The sequence below is a fragment of the Panthera pardus genome, unplaced genomic scaffold, assembly GCF_024362965.1.
Source record: "Panthera pardus isolate Hobbes unplaced genomic scaffold, ASM2436296v1 HiC_scaffold_15, whole genome shotgun sequence".
Lineage (NCBI taxonomy): Eukaryota > Metazoa > Chordata > Mammalia > Carnivora > Felidae > Panthera > Panthera pardus.
Window position 1 is genome coordinate 15,918,901 of NW_026526710.1, and position 14,713 is coordinate 15,933,613.

A 14,713-nucleotide genomic window follows, 5' to 3' on the forward strand; every position below is an offset into this window, starting at 1 on the left:
ACCTAAAAACATCACTGCCTGGAGATGGCAGGGCCATGGGCAACAACTCATCCCAACCTGGGTCTCCAGGTCCACCAAGCTCACTACAACAGCAATGCTGCCCTTAGGTGGCCTGGGAGGGCAGGAGTGTAGCCCTCACACCATCACCTGCAGCAAGGAAGGGGGCCTGGTGTCCTGCAGGGTATGTATGGGGTGAGACCATGTGGTAAGAGCTCCCCAAAAGAAGGTGAGAGAAGGGTAGGGGGCCGAGAAGCAGACCAGCTGCTGCCTGTGCTCACCTTGATGGCCTGTCCAAAGAAGCCCTTCCCCAGGATCTCCCCGTGGATCAGGTCACATGGCCGGAAGATCTGCTGTGAGTAGCTGCTGGAACAGCGGAGGGATTCTGAGCGGCTGATGTCACGGCTAAAGAGCAGGGGCTCCTTTGGGGAGCTGGGGCCAGGGGACTTGGAGATGCTGTTACTGCGCCTGAAGATAAGGAAAGATGAGGGTAGGGATAGGGTAGTCCTCAGAGACTTGCCAGAAAAACCATGGAGGTAGAAACCCCAAAGCTACCTTACCACCCTATCCATCCCAATTTCTGTAGTTCAGGTACTATGATGAGGGGAAGGAACTCTTATGTCAGACAGACATGCCATTTTGGGGCTACAAACATCAGTAGTTTATTTAAGTACAATAAAACCACATTCAAAGCAGGAACCCTATAGTGCTCAATATAGGACAGCACTGTAGGATGGTAACCCACCACTTTACATGCCTGCTTGATTCAAGGTACGGAATTGGGTTAGAGTGGTAGCCTACCACCATCCAAAAAATGACCAAATGGGATTCTGGCTATTTTGCTCATTTTGTACCTGTCTATATTTCCTGAAATTTAAAATAATAAGCATGTATGATTTTTACAGCAATAAAACCAGTGTATTTACATTTTTAAAAGCAGCCAGTAATAATAATGGTTGATAACTGTTACCGACTTCCTGAAGGACAAGAAAGGTTGAAGTCCACAGCACTGCAGGTGAATTACAACCCTGCAAACTTCCCTCCAGCACATCTTCCTATTTCATTTGGGCTACCCAGAAAGGACCACACACAGGCTTCTCAACTCTTGCTCTTTTGCTCTGCCTTCCACCAACTGTGCCCACAGAAGCACACAAGGTGTGCTGCCTTCTGCAGTATGGCCCTCCAGAGATCTAAGCAGTCCCTAGCCACCCCACATCTTCCTGCTTCCAAGCCATGTTCTCAGGCCTTCTCTGCCCTCTGGCACCTCACCTCTACCAGCTCACGCGTTCTGAGGCCACAAAGACAGCCAGAAGTGCATGCCCAGAAATCTGTGGGGAGGGCCCTGTTTCCAACAGGTGCCAGTCAAGGGCCCTGAGTGATTCAGTCTGTTTGATCAGGAGGGCGGATAAAGACCTGACTCCTAATGATACTAACAACACCTCACATTGAGTTAGTGCTGACCCTGTGATGTCACTGTGCCACTTTGCATTCTTTCCACACTGAATCCTTACATAAAGGATTGTCCTTACATAAAAGACAGCCACCTTTGTCTTAGAACTCCACTTTATAGATGCAGAAACAGAGGCTTAGAGACATGAAGTGATGTGTGAAGGGAGGGAGCTCAGCTCAAAAGCATGGTATGGGTGTGTCTGCCTGGAGAGCCACTGCTTCAGACTCCTGTTCTTTCAGTCTCCCTATTTGGCACCTGTATCCAGGGTGATTGCTCCCTCCCCATGGACTTGGAACTATGAGGTTTTGATTGTTGGTCCCTCAAATCTAAAACAGCTTGCATCCATCTCTTGCTTTACAGTTTTCAGTGTTCTTACTTCCACTTATTAATTCTTTCTGTGCCCCAACTCCAGCCTCTGAACCCCATGCTTTCCCCATGGGCCATGCTGTCCTTTGGGGGTCAGCATTTCTGCCTCCTGAGTTCAGCTCAGAAGTTCAGTGGACAGAGCCGACTCTCTGGTTTCTAACAAAACCTGGCAGACAGCTGGGTCAGATCATGTACAGGCCCTGGCTGTGAACTGTGATCCCTATGGGGAGAGCTGGGTCAGCACAATCCTCATGGCCCATCTCTGGCCAGCGGGTTTCCTTCCTAACTCTGCTGGCCTCCCAAAGTCAGCTCAGCCTCATCTGAAGGATAGGCATTGGTCAGCATGGAATCAGGGTGGGAGGCAGCACCTCAGAGAGCGTCTCCTTAGTGTTCCTTCCAAATTCTCCTTGGTGTCCAGGGTGTTGAGAGTAGGGGAGTGTCCGGCATTCTGCATGCGGGGAGAGAGCCGTGCATCCAGTCGCAGCTGGTCCAGGCGCTGGGAGACGGGGTCATGTTCAATCAAGAGCTGAAGTGTCTGGCTTGTCTTGCTAATCGCATCCTCTACCTGTAGCCAAAAGCAGTGTAAGGCTGGCTCCCACAGGCTGTCCCATCCTAGGCCACCCACCGTCAGCCCACATGATCTTAGCACAGTATGGCCAATGCTCAAGTTGGCTAATGGTGGCCTCTAGCTGCCAGTAGCCCCAGTGCCCTCTCACTGGCATCCTGTCAGATATCCCATCTGTCAGGCCATCCCTGCTGCCCTGAGAATGTGCCAGGCTGACACAGGTCATCAGTGGTCACAGGCTCAGTGGCAAGACAAAGAGATAGACTGGGGGTGGAGAAAGGCAAAGGTCCACAGCCTGATCTCCCAGAAGGTCTATACCATGTTCCACCCCCACAAGACAGACTGGACACACACTGTACCTCTTCCACTCGGAGTGTGCGGACAGGGGTCCCATTGATCTCCAGGATGCGGTCCCCGGGGTGGATGGCATTGCGGTTGTTGGGACTGATGTGCATCCGGTTGACCCTGGGCCAGACAAGAGTTGAGGCAGGAAGAAGGCATCCTAAAATTGTGCTTGACCAATTTTACTTGTATAGGAAGGTTCACCATGCCCCAGGCCCCTACATGCCTGCAAGGCCCAGACAACTCACAGGGGAAATGCAACACCCTTTACAAGGTGCCTCATCTCAGTGAAGGGCACCCCCACTCACCCAATGGCCTAAGCCAGAGCCTTGGATGGTATCTCCCCTATCCGGAGTTCTCTCACTGCTCCACAACCCTTACCATCTTTGAGAATCCTGCCTTCACTTCATCATCATAGTTACCAACATCTCTCACCTGGATCTTTCAATAGAACTGGTCCCTGGTCTCTACATCTGTTCTAGATTTCAGCTCAGGTCACAATCCCAGGGTCATGGGATTGAGCCCTGTGTCAGTGTGGAGCCTGTTTAAGATTCTCTCTCTCCCTCTCTGCCCCTCTCTCACAGCTTGCACATGCCCTCTCTCTCTAAAAAGAACCTCTGGTCTAGACAGATATCTCAATGAACTAAAGAAGCTCAATCACCTCTGTTCTTCAAAAAAACTACCCATCACCAACACCATTGCTGATGTTTAAGTTTTTATTAACACCACCCTCTACATTTCCAGGCTTGCTCCTCTTCCATCCAACATCCATGCCAGCAATCCCTCTAGAACGCTAACTTGGTTGTATCACCTTGTTGCTTATCCCTTAAAAGACCTGCTGAGTGTTCATAATCCAGGCCCTACATAACTTAATAGCCCCCTTTTCTGGCTATTCCCAACCACCTAATTTACACCAGACACAATCATAGACTCCCACCTCTGCCCTGAACACAATTCCCTCCCATCTTCATCTAATGAGGTTTTAGTGCAGATCTCAACTCTTGGTGACTTCCCCAACCTTAATACCTCTCACCTGTACTGCAAGCACCTAGTAAGTGCACAGTCGCTATTTATAGGGCTGGCAGCCATAAATTCCTCATTACTGGTATTAGATGAACACAGGCTCTTTCCCCATCTGGTCTCTGGCCTGGACCTAGGATGAAGTCTTAACCTCTTTCTCCTCCATCCTCCATTCACTCAACCAACAGAACGGTAATCAATGAACCTATACTACATGCCAGACACAGTTCCAGGACCTGGACATACAGTACTGAACAAGATTAAGTTCCAGAAGAAACTCGTTGGGAGGACAGATGATAAACTAATACTCATAATCAAGCCAGATAATTTCAAAGAACAAACGTTATCTGAAACTTGACACATGAAAGGTGAGCGGTTCTGTCATTAAGTATCTTGTGGGAAGCAGCCTAGGCAGAAGGAAGAGTAAGTGCCAAGGCCCAGGTGCAGTTACAGCACAGTGAGCTCCAGGACAAAGATATGAGATGTGGGTGAAGAGAACTCTGCACCCCTTGAGGCCCATCTATGGACTCTGTGTAAGGACTCCTGCTCCTGGGGTTCTCAAAATACTCACTCTTTTACTTGCACAGTGGTGGCATAGTTGGAGCAGGCACTTTCCACAGACACAGAGAAGCCCCGTCTGCCCTCCGTGGTGGCTGGCATGGAGATGTGTGTGACAGAGTAGGGCAGCTGGTCCTGAACAGACTCCGTGGAGAGTCTCTCAAACATGGGTGCCAGCACCACCTCATTGTGGCACTTCCCACTAGCAAGAGGAACATAAAGGTGGTTAAGATCCTGGAGCCCCACCTGGAAGCCCCCAGTAACCACTGTACCATGTGGCTTCAAGCAATAGTACCCACAATCCCACTATTACCATCCTTGCCAAGATTCCAGTTGGTTGCTCAGAAAGAAGAGCCCAGGGTCTCTGGGGTAGGCTGGAAGTGGGGGTGAGATGGCCTGGGTTCTCTTCACTCTGCCTTTGATTCACAGTGAGAACCCAGCCCTCTTCTCCATTTTGGGCCTCAGCCTGACTTCTTTGCCAACTGAGGCAATTGCGCAAATGAACTCTAAGAGGCCTTTCTTTTAATTTTCTGGGATCCTTCTCTGAGAGCACCTTCTGAGCCATTCTCTCCCTCTGGGAAGACTGCAGCACAAAGTGTCATTATTCTCATGGTCGGTAAGGACAGAGGGCAGAGAGATGTTACTTGTCTTGCTTACAGATTACAGAGCTGGTTATAGGCATTGCTGGGATAGGAATCCAGTGCTCTGATATCCCAGTACTGTTTCTGCCCCAACTCGCACTGCCATCTGTTCCTCTCTCTTGACTGCTCTTGTAGGGGAGAGGGACACCATCTTACCAGTAAAGGGTGGCATGCTGCACCAGAGCATATGCATCCCCATCCTCGATGATCACCTTGCAGCTCATACAGGCAAAGCACTCTGGGTGGTACTTGAACTCCCCGGCCACCTGTGAGCAGGTGGGGAGAAGGGTAGACAGATGACAGATGGAGGAAGTGAGCTGTCACTGTTGCTGGAGAGTTGGGGTGGGTGAGTGACCTCTTAACTGACTGAGACACCCAGGCGCCCCTAGAGAGACCTCTAATTAAGGATCTATAGGTCCTTTGCACAACTCTGCCCCAGAGCTTCCAGAGGACAAGTCAGATTGGTGCCTCTCTGTCATTTCTGAGATTACAAAAAACTGTTTTGGTCCTAGCCAAGTCCCCAGAAGTCATCATCCTCACTAGAAAGACACATAGTTCCTCTAACACAGAGTTGGCAAATCCATGATTGGGCTTAAAGTCCTTTTCTGAAGCAGGTAGTGGAGGTGGAACCTCTCTCTACCAGCCCATTCCAGGGTCTCCTTTTCAGATTCCCTCTACACAACTTGGGTGTATTCTCCTCTCAACCTGTAATGCTCTCCTTCAAGGACTTTATCCATTGAATTAAGTCTCTGCCCTGCCCGCCCACCCACCCATTCCCAATATTGGACTGTTGAGTTTTTTTTTTTTTTTTACCTTAAAAAAAATGTTTATTTATTTATTTTGAGAGAGAGAGACAGAGAGAGCACACATGCTGGGGAGGGGCAGAGAGACAGAGGGAGACAGGAGAATCCCAAGCAGGCTCTGTGCTTAATAGCACAGAGCCTGATGCAGGGCTCGAACCCACAAACCATGAGATCATGACCTGAGCCGAAATCAACAGTTGGACACTCAACCTATTGAGCTACCCAGGTGCCCCTGGACTGTTAAGTTTTTAAGGGAAGGATATTACCTGGCACTTAATTGGTACTCAACAAACATCTGTTAAGTGATTGAAGAAATAAAAGGGGAGGCCTTGGCTGATGGAAGAGTAGAAGATGAAAGGCCATGGGAAACCAGAGGAGCTGTCAATGGACTCTGATGACCGAGAGGGACTCACTCACCATGACAGGCCCCGTCATCAGCAGAGAACACCCATGGCAGAACTCCCCAAACTTCCCCCAGTAGTCCTTGTGGCAATAAAGCTTCCCATCCTTCTCATAGTACCAGTTGGTGAGGGAATCCTGGCATTCTGAGCACCTGAAAGGCAAGACAAGAAAAAATTGTTGTGGATCCCTGGAACCAGGCTACATAGGCTGCCTCTGGCTCCCAGGTCTAACAACAAAATGGACAGACCTTTCCTTGATCCAAAGCCAAGATGGAGGAAAGTTACAGTTTACTGCCATCTCCCCAAAGGAAGCTGATTCAGAATAAAGAAGATCCCAGAAACCAGTTCTGTATTGTCTGCCTAACCTGGTAGACCAGTGTCTGTTTATTAATTTTTTTAACATTTTTGTGTCTTGAAGCCCTCAGAGAATCTAGTAAGAATCAAGAAGCCGCTCTTGCAAGAAGGCATGTACAAGGAAAATGTACATATTATTTAGGTATGGGTGTGTGTGTGTAGGTCTGAAGCCTAGTCATGGCCCCAGCTAAGAACCTCTGTTCTAGATTTCAGCTCAGGTCACAATCCCAGGGTCATGGGATTGAGCCCTGTGTCAGTGTGGAGCCTGTTTAAGATTCTCTCTCTCCCTCTCTGCCCCTCTCTCACAGCTTGCACATGCCCTCTCTCTCTAAAAAGAACCTCTGGTCTAGACAGATATCTCAATGAACTAAAGAAGCTCAATCACCTCTGTTCTTCAAAAAAACTACCCATCACCAACACCATTGCTGATGTTTAAGTTTTTATTAACATCATTAACATGTAGCATTCTTGTGAAAAAATTATGCTAAGCATTAAGAAACAATCAGGCAAATCCAGAATGTGGGTCATTCTAAGACTACTGTTCTTGACTCTTCCAAAAAGTTAATGTCATGGGGAAAAAAAGGTACAGGGATTAAAAAAGCCTAGAGACACAGCAACCAAATGCAGCACCTAAACCTTGGATTCAATTCTGGATTGAAAAAGAAAGCAGCTATGAGTGTCATTTTTGGAACTGAGGAAACTTGAATTTGGGCTATATATTAGATTATACTGTGAAATTACTATCCATTTTCTTAGATGTAATAATGATACCTTGGTTAGATAGAAGAATTCTTAGAAGAAACATATTAGAGTAACTAAGAGTGAAAGTCAAGATATCTACAACTTACTTTTACATAGTTCAGCAAAAAATAAAATACATCATGTGTGTACATAAAGAGAAAGTGGCTTAAAGTTAAGTCTGGGTGAAGGATATATATGGGTGTTCTTGGAACATTTCCTTCAACTCTTCTAAGTATTTGAAATTTTTCAAAATAAAATAATGGGGGGTAAACAAAATTCCACTAGCACTGTGCAAGATATACATGTTAGACTCCACAGCTCCTTTCCCCTCCAATTACCTGGTTGTAAAGCTCCACCCCTCAGTCAGGCTGGGTGTGTTTTCAGACCAAGTTTGCACAAGATAAGCATTTCTGAACCTCTCCTCATTTCTGAACCTCCCAGCACCCAGAGCTAAGGGCTCCCTGCCCTTGTGAGCCCATGCCACCTCTTTCTTTCCAGTGAAGACTCTATTCTTGTTGTCAAGGCTTCACACCACCCTTCACTGGCCAAATCCTTGCTTCTGAGAGGCAGGATGGAGTGGCCTCTTAGTGTGACTCCTGACCCTGCCACTTACTAGTTAGCTCATCTTGGGGAAGTTACTTCACTCCTCTGACCTCATCTGTCAAATGGACTACTGTGGAAAGGAAATAACATGTACCAAACTATATATAGTTTATATAAAAGGCTAAGTACAGTAGGAACTCATGAAGTGTTAAACTGCTATTAAAGATGATGATAATGGTAGCTGCTCACACTATTTGCCATTTTTCCTCCACTAGCTGGGTAGCTTTGGACTTCTCTCAGTTCTTCCTCCTTGACAAAATGTGACTAATAGCACAGTACTACAAAGAACACCGTGAAGACTAAATGAGCTAATGTATGAGGAAAGCCTTTTGCAAACTGTGAAGAGCGGAACTAGCTGTATTATTACAGCATCTTGCTAGGCACTGCAGATATAAGAGATAGATATACAAGGTTCCCTACTACAATTTCCAAGAGCTTATAATGAGCTGGGGAAGAGAAAGTCTAAACAAAACTTAATTAACAATGAAAGGTGAGAGGTCACAATGGGTGCTACTACTACTGGGCACTGCAGGAGGGAGGAGGGAGACCAGAATGAGTTGAAGCAGCTACGGAAAGCAACTGAGCCAGTAAGGTCTAGAGAAGCAGGACCCTGAGAATCGCTCTTTATGGAGTGTCCACGTCTCTCTGGATGTTTAACACTGATGGCTTCTGCCATCAGTCATCCCCATCCTGTAGCATCTCCTACTTGTTCTTTTTTTTTTTTTAATGTTTATTTATTTTTGAGAGAGACAGAATGCATGCAGGGGACGGGCAGAGAGAGGGGGACAGATGATCCAAAGAAGCCTCTGCACCGACAGCAGCAAGCCCAACGTGGGGCTCAAACTCACAAACTGCGAGATCATGACCTGAGCCAAAGTTGGACGCCACCCAGGTGCCCCTCTCCTACTTGTTTTATGGACGCTGAACTTAAGGGACTTGAGAGCCAGACACAGCATGAAGAGTATGGATATGAAATACCTAGAATGGTACAGTGTGAACCATTAATTCTAGGAGGCAAAGGGTGAAGACCTGTTCTGGACATGCAGCTCAAATTCCTCTCAATGTAAAAGGCATGCTGGATGAGCTCTGAATTGGGAAGAGGCCTGGTTCAAGTTCTTGGGAGCTACAGGCTCTTGGACAAGGCCCTTTCTTTCTCCAGGTATAGTTTCTCTACCTATAAAATGAAGGAATTAGACTATACCCACATCCCCTTAATTCCATGCATATCTATGTCTTTCCCTAGATGATCTAAAGTTCCAATCTCTGAACTACCACTTACCACCTAAGTGATCTTGGGCTGGCTGCTTCATTTCTCATTTGTGAAATGAGACAAAGGGCAACATCACCACCTATATTCAGGGTAGCAGTGAGGACATTAAATCCAGTTCTGAAAGACTGTGAGGAGCCTAGCAAAGGGCCAGCACTAGGAGCAGGAACTTCATTCTTGCCTCCCAGCTTCTGACTTGAAGCTCCTAGGTACCTATCTTTCTCTTTCATTAGAGTGTGAGTTCCTGGAGGACAGGAACAGTGTCCCATTTACTGTTGGTAGACTAAGCACCTAACAAAGAGCCCAGCACAGTAAGCCCTAGCAGAGGTTTCCAAACCGAAAATGGTGGGAGTGGCAAGAACCAGCAATCCACAAACATTCTGTGGCTCATGGTCAGCAGGTCCTGCCCTTCTGCTGTCTGCAATGGAGAAAAGCTGGTGCACACGTTATTTGCACCCAAATGCAGGCCTGGGCCCTGTTACACCCTCTCAATGGTATGTGTGCTGCAGGGCACAGGAGTACCAGAACACGTCCTCCTTTCCACTGCCAATATTCTGCTTTTGTTTGTTGCAGGTAGCCCTGGCCAGGCCCAGGAGAGTGGGGAGAGAAACGAGTGTAGACATGCAGGAGAGAGCCACGCCAGACTTCTGGGAAGAACACCTGCCTGGAGAGCGACATCACCAAGGCACACCATGTGTCAGGGAATGCCTTTGAAGGGCATGGCCAGCGAAACAGCCAAAGTTGGCTGACACAGGTATGTCTGAATAACAGGAAGGTGAACAGCTGGTAGGAAGGCTGGTTGTGGGTCCCTAAGCTGTTTTGTCACAGAACACAATTAGTTCTCAGGTCACCCGAGTGGTAGACTTAGAGTCCTAGCTTAGATATTAAGAACAATTACTGTCGACTGTTACTTAAATGCCAACCATATTCTGGGCACTCTATGAGGTGTCTTACTTATATCCTGGCCACATCCTGCAAGGTGATAGGATTATCCCTATCTTATAGAACACTGAAAAGCAGAGTCAAGTCACTTGTGCAAAGTTGCCTGACACACACACAGGATGGAGCTAGAGTCTTAACCTATGTGTACTTGGCTATGAAGCCATTTCCAGTAGACTACATCACCTGAGCACCTGAGTAATGCAGCACATCTACTAAGCTGGGCCTCAGGATTTGCATCTGTGAAAATGAGAGCTCAAGTCCCCTTGAGTGTTAAGCCTTGTGAGGCTTCCCCTTAAATCCAAGTACTGAATTTAAATGGCACAATGATTCTCCTTCTTCCTTTAGTCCACAGCATTGTTCTCCAGCAGTCTCTGCCTTTTTAAGAAAAGAATCTATGGGGCACCTGGGTGGCTCAGTCTGTTAAGTGTTGGACTTCAGCTCAGGTCATGATCTCCTGGTTGGTGGGTTTGAGCCCCACATTGGGCTCTGTGCTGACAGCAGAGAGCCAGCTTTGGATCCTCTTGTCTCCCTCTCTCTCTCTCTCTGCCCCTCCCCAACTTGCGCTCTCGAGTTCTATCTCTCAAAAAGTAAATAAACATTATGGGGTGCCTAGGTGGCTCAGTTAAGCGTCCGACTTCAGCTCAGGTCATGATCTCACGATGTGCAGGGCGTTTCCTGGTTCGAGCCCCGCATCGCGTGGGTTCGAGCCCTGCTGTCAGCAGAGTCCACTTCAGATCCTCTGACCCCCTCTCCCTGTCCCTCCCCTACTTGTTCTCTCTCTCTTTCAAAAATAAACATTAAAAAAAAGAAAGAAAGAAAAAAGTAAATAAACATAAAAATAAAAAGAATCCAAAACACACTCTGGAAATGTAAGGTGCTACCCCCAAAACGCCCCCCTCAGATTGTTAGAGGCCATGGCCACGATATGTTTCTCCCAAAGCCAAGCCCTTTTTTATTGCAGCTTTCAATTTTTGAAAGTTTCAAGTGAATGTCAAAATCTGCCCTAGCAGCAGGTTGCCCAAGGGCATTCAGCTTGGAGGTAGTGGAGCTGGTGGTGGAACCCTAAATAGAGGTCTGAGGTATCAGACCCTCTCCTGAGCAACCAGAGGGAACAGAGCTGAAACCCTCCAGTCAGGGGAGATCACAGACAGGCCCACATGTGTTGAGGATAGCCGACAACCTTGAAAATTCCTCTCCCAAAGCACTATGGTCAGTTCAGTGGGCAGCTCAGATCCAAACTAAGGGCCTAAAAAAAAAAAAAAAAAAAAAAAAAAAAAAAAAAAAAAAAAAAAAGACTTTATTTTTAAGTAATTTCTACACTCAATGTAGGGTTCAAACTCACAACCTGATCGAGAGTCATATGTTCCACTGACTGAACCAGTTAGTGGCCCCAAACTAAGGACTTATGAGTCAGTAGGGAACACAGCTTAAAAAAAAAAAGAAAAAAGAAAAAAAAAGATAATCAGGTTGAAATTCTCAAAATAACTCTTTCAAGATCTGGGTCCACATTCTTTCTTTGTCATTTACTATCTGTGTCACTTCAAGGGCCACTCTGGGCCATAGTTTCCTTATTTGTATACCAGTGATGATAAAACCTCACCAGTTTATGAAAATTATGTACAGATGCTCAAGCAGGTGCCCAGTAAATGTCCATTTCCCTCCCTCCCCTCTTTAACTTGAGAACAGCAAGGGCAAAATAGACAGACTCCTTTCCCTCCTGTGCCTAAGCAATATGGATCTGCATCTTGGCCTGGAACCAAACAGATTTCTGTGAGTAAAGAAGGTCCTAAAATGAATCATTTATCTAATAAATTAGAAAACATTTATTATTATCAATTACTATCAATTAGGAAATAGTTACTGTGCATCTAGGATGTGCAAGACCAAACAGGCAAGGTGCTGTGCAGGGAGAGGCCAAGTGAGATAAGACATAATAAGCCCAGCCCTCACGCACATGCAAATTTTTCAGACCAAATGTTTACAGGTAATATTTCAACCTTATGTGGTTGAAGTAGTCACTATTACAGTAGATTTACACAAGTTAAAGAAAAAGCCCACCATGGGGTACCTGGGTGGCTCAGTCACTAAAGCATCTGACTCTTGATTTAGGCTCAGGTCATGAGCTCACAGTTTGTGACTTCAAGCCCCGCATTGGGCTATGCACACTAACAGCACCAAGCCTGCTTGGGATATTCTCTCCTTTCTCTCTGCCCCTCCCCCCTCAAAATAAATAAACAAACTAAAAAAAAAAAAAAACAAAAAAACAAGCCCTCCCATGTCCTAGTAAAGGCCTGTTGGATGCTCATCTTTAGCCTCCTGAATGAGCAGAGAGACTGTTGGGGAGAAGCTGTTTCTAGACCCTTGCCTCTGAGCTCTGACTGGGCTAAAAAGGGAAAATGGACAGGTCTCTGTGCCACAGCCTGAGGGTACTGTGACCAGGGATGCCAACTCTCCCCTAGGCACAGAAGGGTGGATGTAACAGGCACCTACAGATATTGGCCCATCAGAGCCCAGTCTCCTACCACTAAAGATCCTTTTATTACTCCTCCTTCCTGTAGACTCCGTAGACTGAAACAGGCTGTCAGTGAAGCTGTAATTATTATAGACTATGATGTTATCCTGCTTAAAAAAAATTAACCAAACACATAACAAGCCTCTGATCAGCAAGAAGTAAGTGTTACCAGAGTGCGTTGATTCAGTTCCAACCAAAAGCCAGGAAACCTGTAGATTCAAGTAATTTGTGCAGTCATACTGAAGTTAAGGGTAGAGCCTCCATGATTAGTAAAAAAATGGAAAAGAGCCTGTGTGTCTTTGAGGAGCCATATGACTTGTGGAGTTATAGGAATCATTCACCTGATCCAAGTCCTTCACTTTTTAGACGAGGAGTCAGGACCTAAGGCAGCTGCCAAAAAGTTACTGCTAAGCTGGGAAGAGTTAAGAATAATTTCTCCCTTTAAACACAGGTTGCTTTAGGATACAAAGATGCACCTGTTCTCTTTAAGAGACAATGTGTAAACCAAACCCATTAAATCAATGTTAGACATTAAGGGAAATTCTATAAAAAGAAAAATCCTTTAAAGATGTCAGACAAAAGCCACTACTTAATTTACCTCTTCTGTAAATTCCAATTTGAGACATTTTCTTACTTGGAAGCACACCAAAATTGTATCTCCCCCTTCACACTAGTGGCACTCTGCTGCGGGCAGTCTGTCAGGTAGGGATGTATAGGGTACAGAAATTACATTCTTCATTCCCTGCTCCCTCTTCCCTCCCTTGTGCACTGTCACGCCTGATCATGTCCCCATGGAATCTGGTTGCGTCACTTTCCTGCAACCACAGCCCTAGTCCAGTGGACTTTGTACTCCCCCAGAGACTTGAGGTCAAGGACTTAATTTGTTTCACGGAATCTGGCAAGGTTGTGTTCAGGGAGTCTAGAAAGCCCAATCCTATGCTCTGCAGAGGAGGAACTGAGGCCCAGGGAGGGGACTGGCACCAGGTCAGAGAGGAGCCCTTGAGAATGCCCTGTAATAAGGGAGGGGGCTGATGGTAGAAGCGATTTTCTGACCAGTGACAGTGGTGATCAATTAGACTGATACCTGGGAGAGCAGAAAGTCTGGGTGGTCCCTCCTGTGGGGCACAGAGCCCTGAGTGTTGGCTATCTCTTCAGAAGTGGCTCCAGAAATGTAGCCCCTCATCTGGGGGAGGTGGGAGGGTCTAAAGCGAGTCAGTAACCCCCTGACTCCAGCTGGACAAATAAGAACTGGGGCAGAGAGAGGGTAGTCAGATTCCCCAGAGGCATGGAGACAGAGCAAGACAAAGGACAGGTGGGACCTGGGTAGCATCAGTGTCATGACCCTCAAAGGTCTAGGTTGAGAGTTCATTATCTGCTTTAGCTCCTGAGTTGTGTCTTGTCCCGAGATTAAAAGGGGCACAGCATTCCTGGCTCCTAAGGGAACAACCCCTCCCCTAAACTGCCTTTCCAGGATTAAGAGTAAGAGGGATTAATGAGGCTCTGGCTGAAGTAGTGGCTATTTCAAACATTTGGCATCTTGATTCCACATGGTAAAACCTGCCTCCTAAACTCAAGATCAATTCCCATTGGCTCTTCAGAAAAGAATCTCTGCCATCCCTCCGATGTTCCAGGCAACCTATGGGGGCCCTTTCTGGATTCCCTCTGCTGGGAGAGAAAAGCAAATCTGAGACAGCCCTGGGGGGAGGTGCGAGCAGAGGAAGGTGCCTTTTGAAGGATGAAACAAACTCAGGAATACGACAAAGGCTGGCCAGAGAGACCCCACATATTAACTCTGTTGAAAGTGGTTGCCTCTTCAGTAAAATGGGGATACTTAATGACATTAGGTTTTGAGAGAATCAAAGGATAAAGCGCCTAGGAGGGTGCCTGGAAGAGTCAGCCCTGAAGGCCAAGTTCTCTTCCCCCTCCCCCATATCCAAAGGCTTCCCATCACTCAACCAGGGTCCAGTAATTCCCTGAAACCACATGGTATTCTGCTTTTTTGCTCAGGGCATGGCCACCTGACTAGTATCCCAGCAGCAAGGTCTGGGCATGAAGCTGGGTTGGGGAAGCCAAAAGGGAGAAGTCGACCAGGACCACTGGTGAGGGGGAGGCAGCCCTTGGAACAAGCTGCTCCCAAAGAATGAAAACAAG

General features: G+C 46.9%; 1 protein-coding gene across 5 annotated transcripts in view; it reads right to left on the reverse strand.

Moving 5' to 3' along the window:
* Window positions 1–14,713, reverse strand: part of LIMK2 (LIM domain kinase 2) — a 59,872-nt gene that overhangs the window by 12,667 nt on the left and 32,492 nt on the right. For 4 of the 5 annotated variants that reach the window (XM_019426723.2, XM_019426724.2, XM_019426725.2 and 1 more), the window contains 6 exons: window positions 6,160–6,295; window positions 5,096–5,205; window positions 4,312–4,500; window positions 2,738–2,843; window positions 2,182–2,378; window positions 279–465 (listed from right to left, as the gene is read on the reverse strand). In XM_019426723.2, coding sequence (XP_019282268.1) covers window positions 279–465; window positions 2,182–2,378; window positions 2,738–2,843; window positions 4,312–4,500; window positions 5,096–5,205; window positions 6,160–6,295 — 925 coding nt within the window. The remainder of the gene's footprint in view (window positions 1–278; window positions 466–2,181; window positions 2,379–2,737; window positions 2,844–4,311; window positions 4,501–5,095; window positions 5,206–6,159; window positions 6,296–14,713) is intronic. The other variant, XM_053902162.1, reaches the window with a different exon arrangement.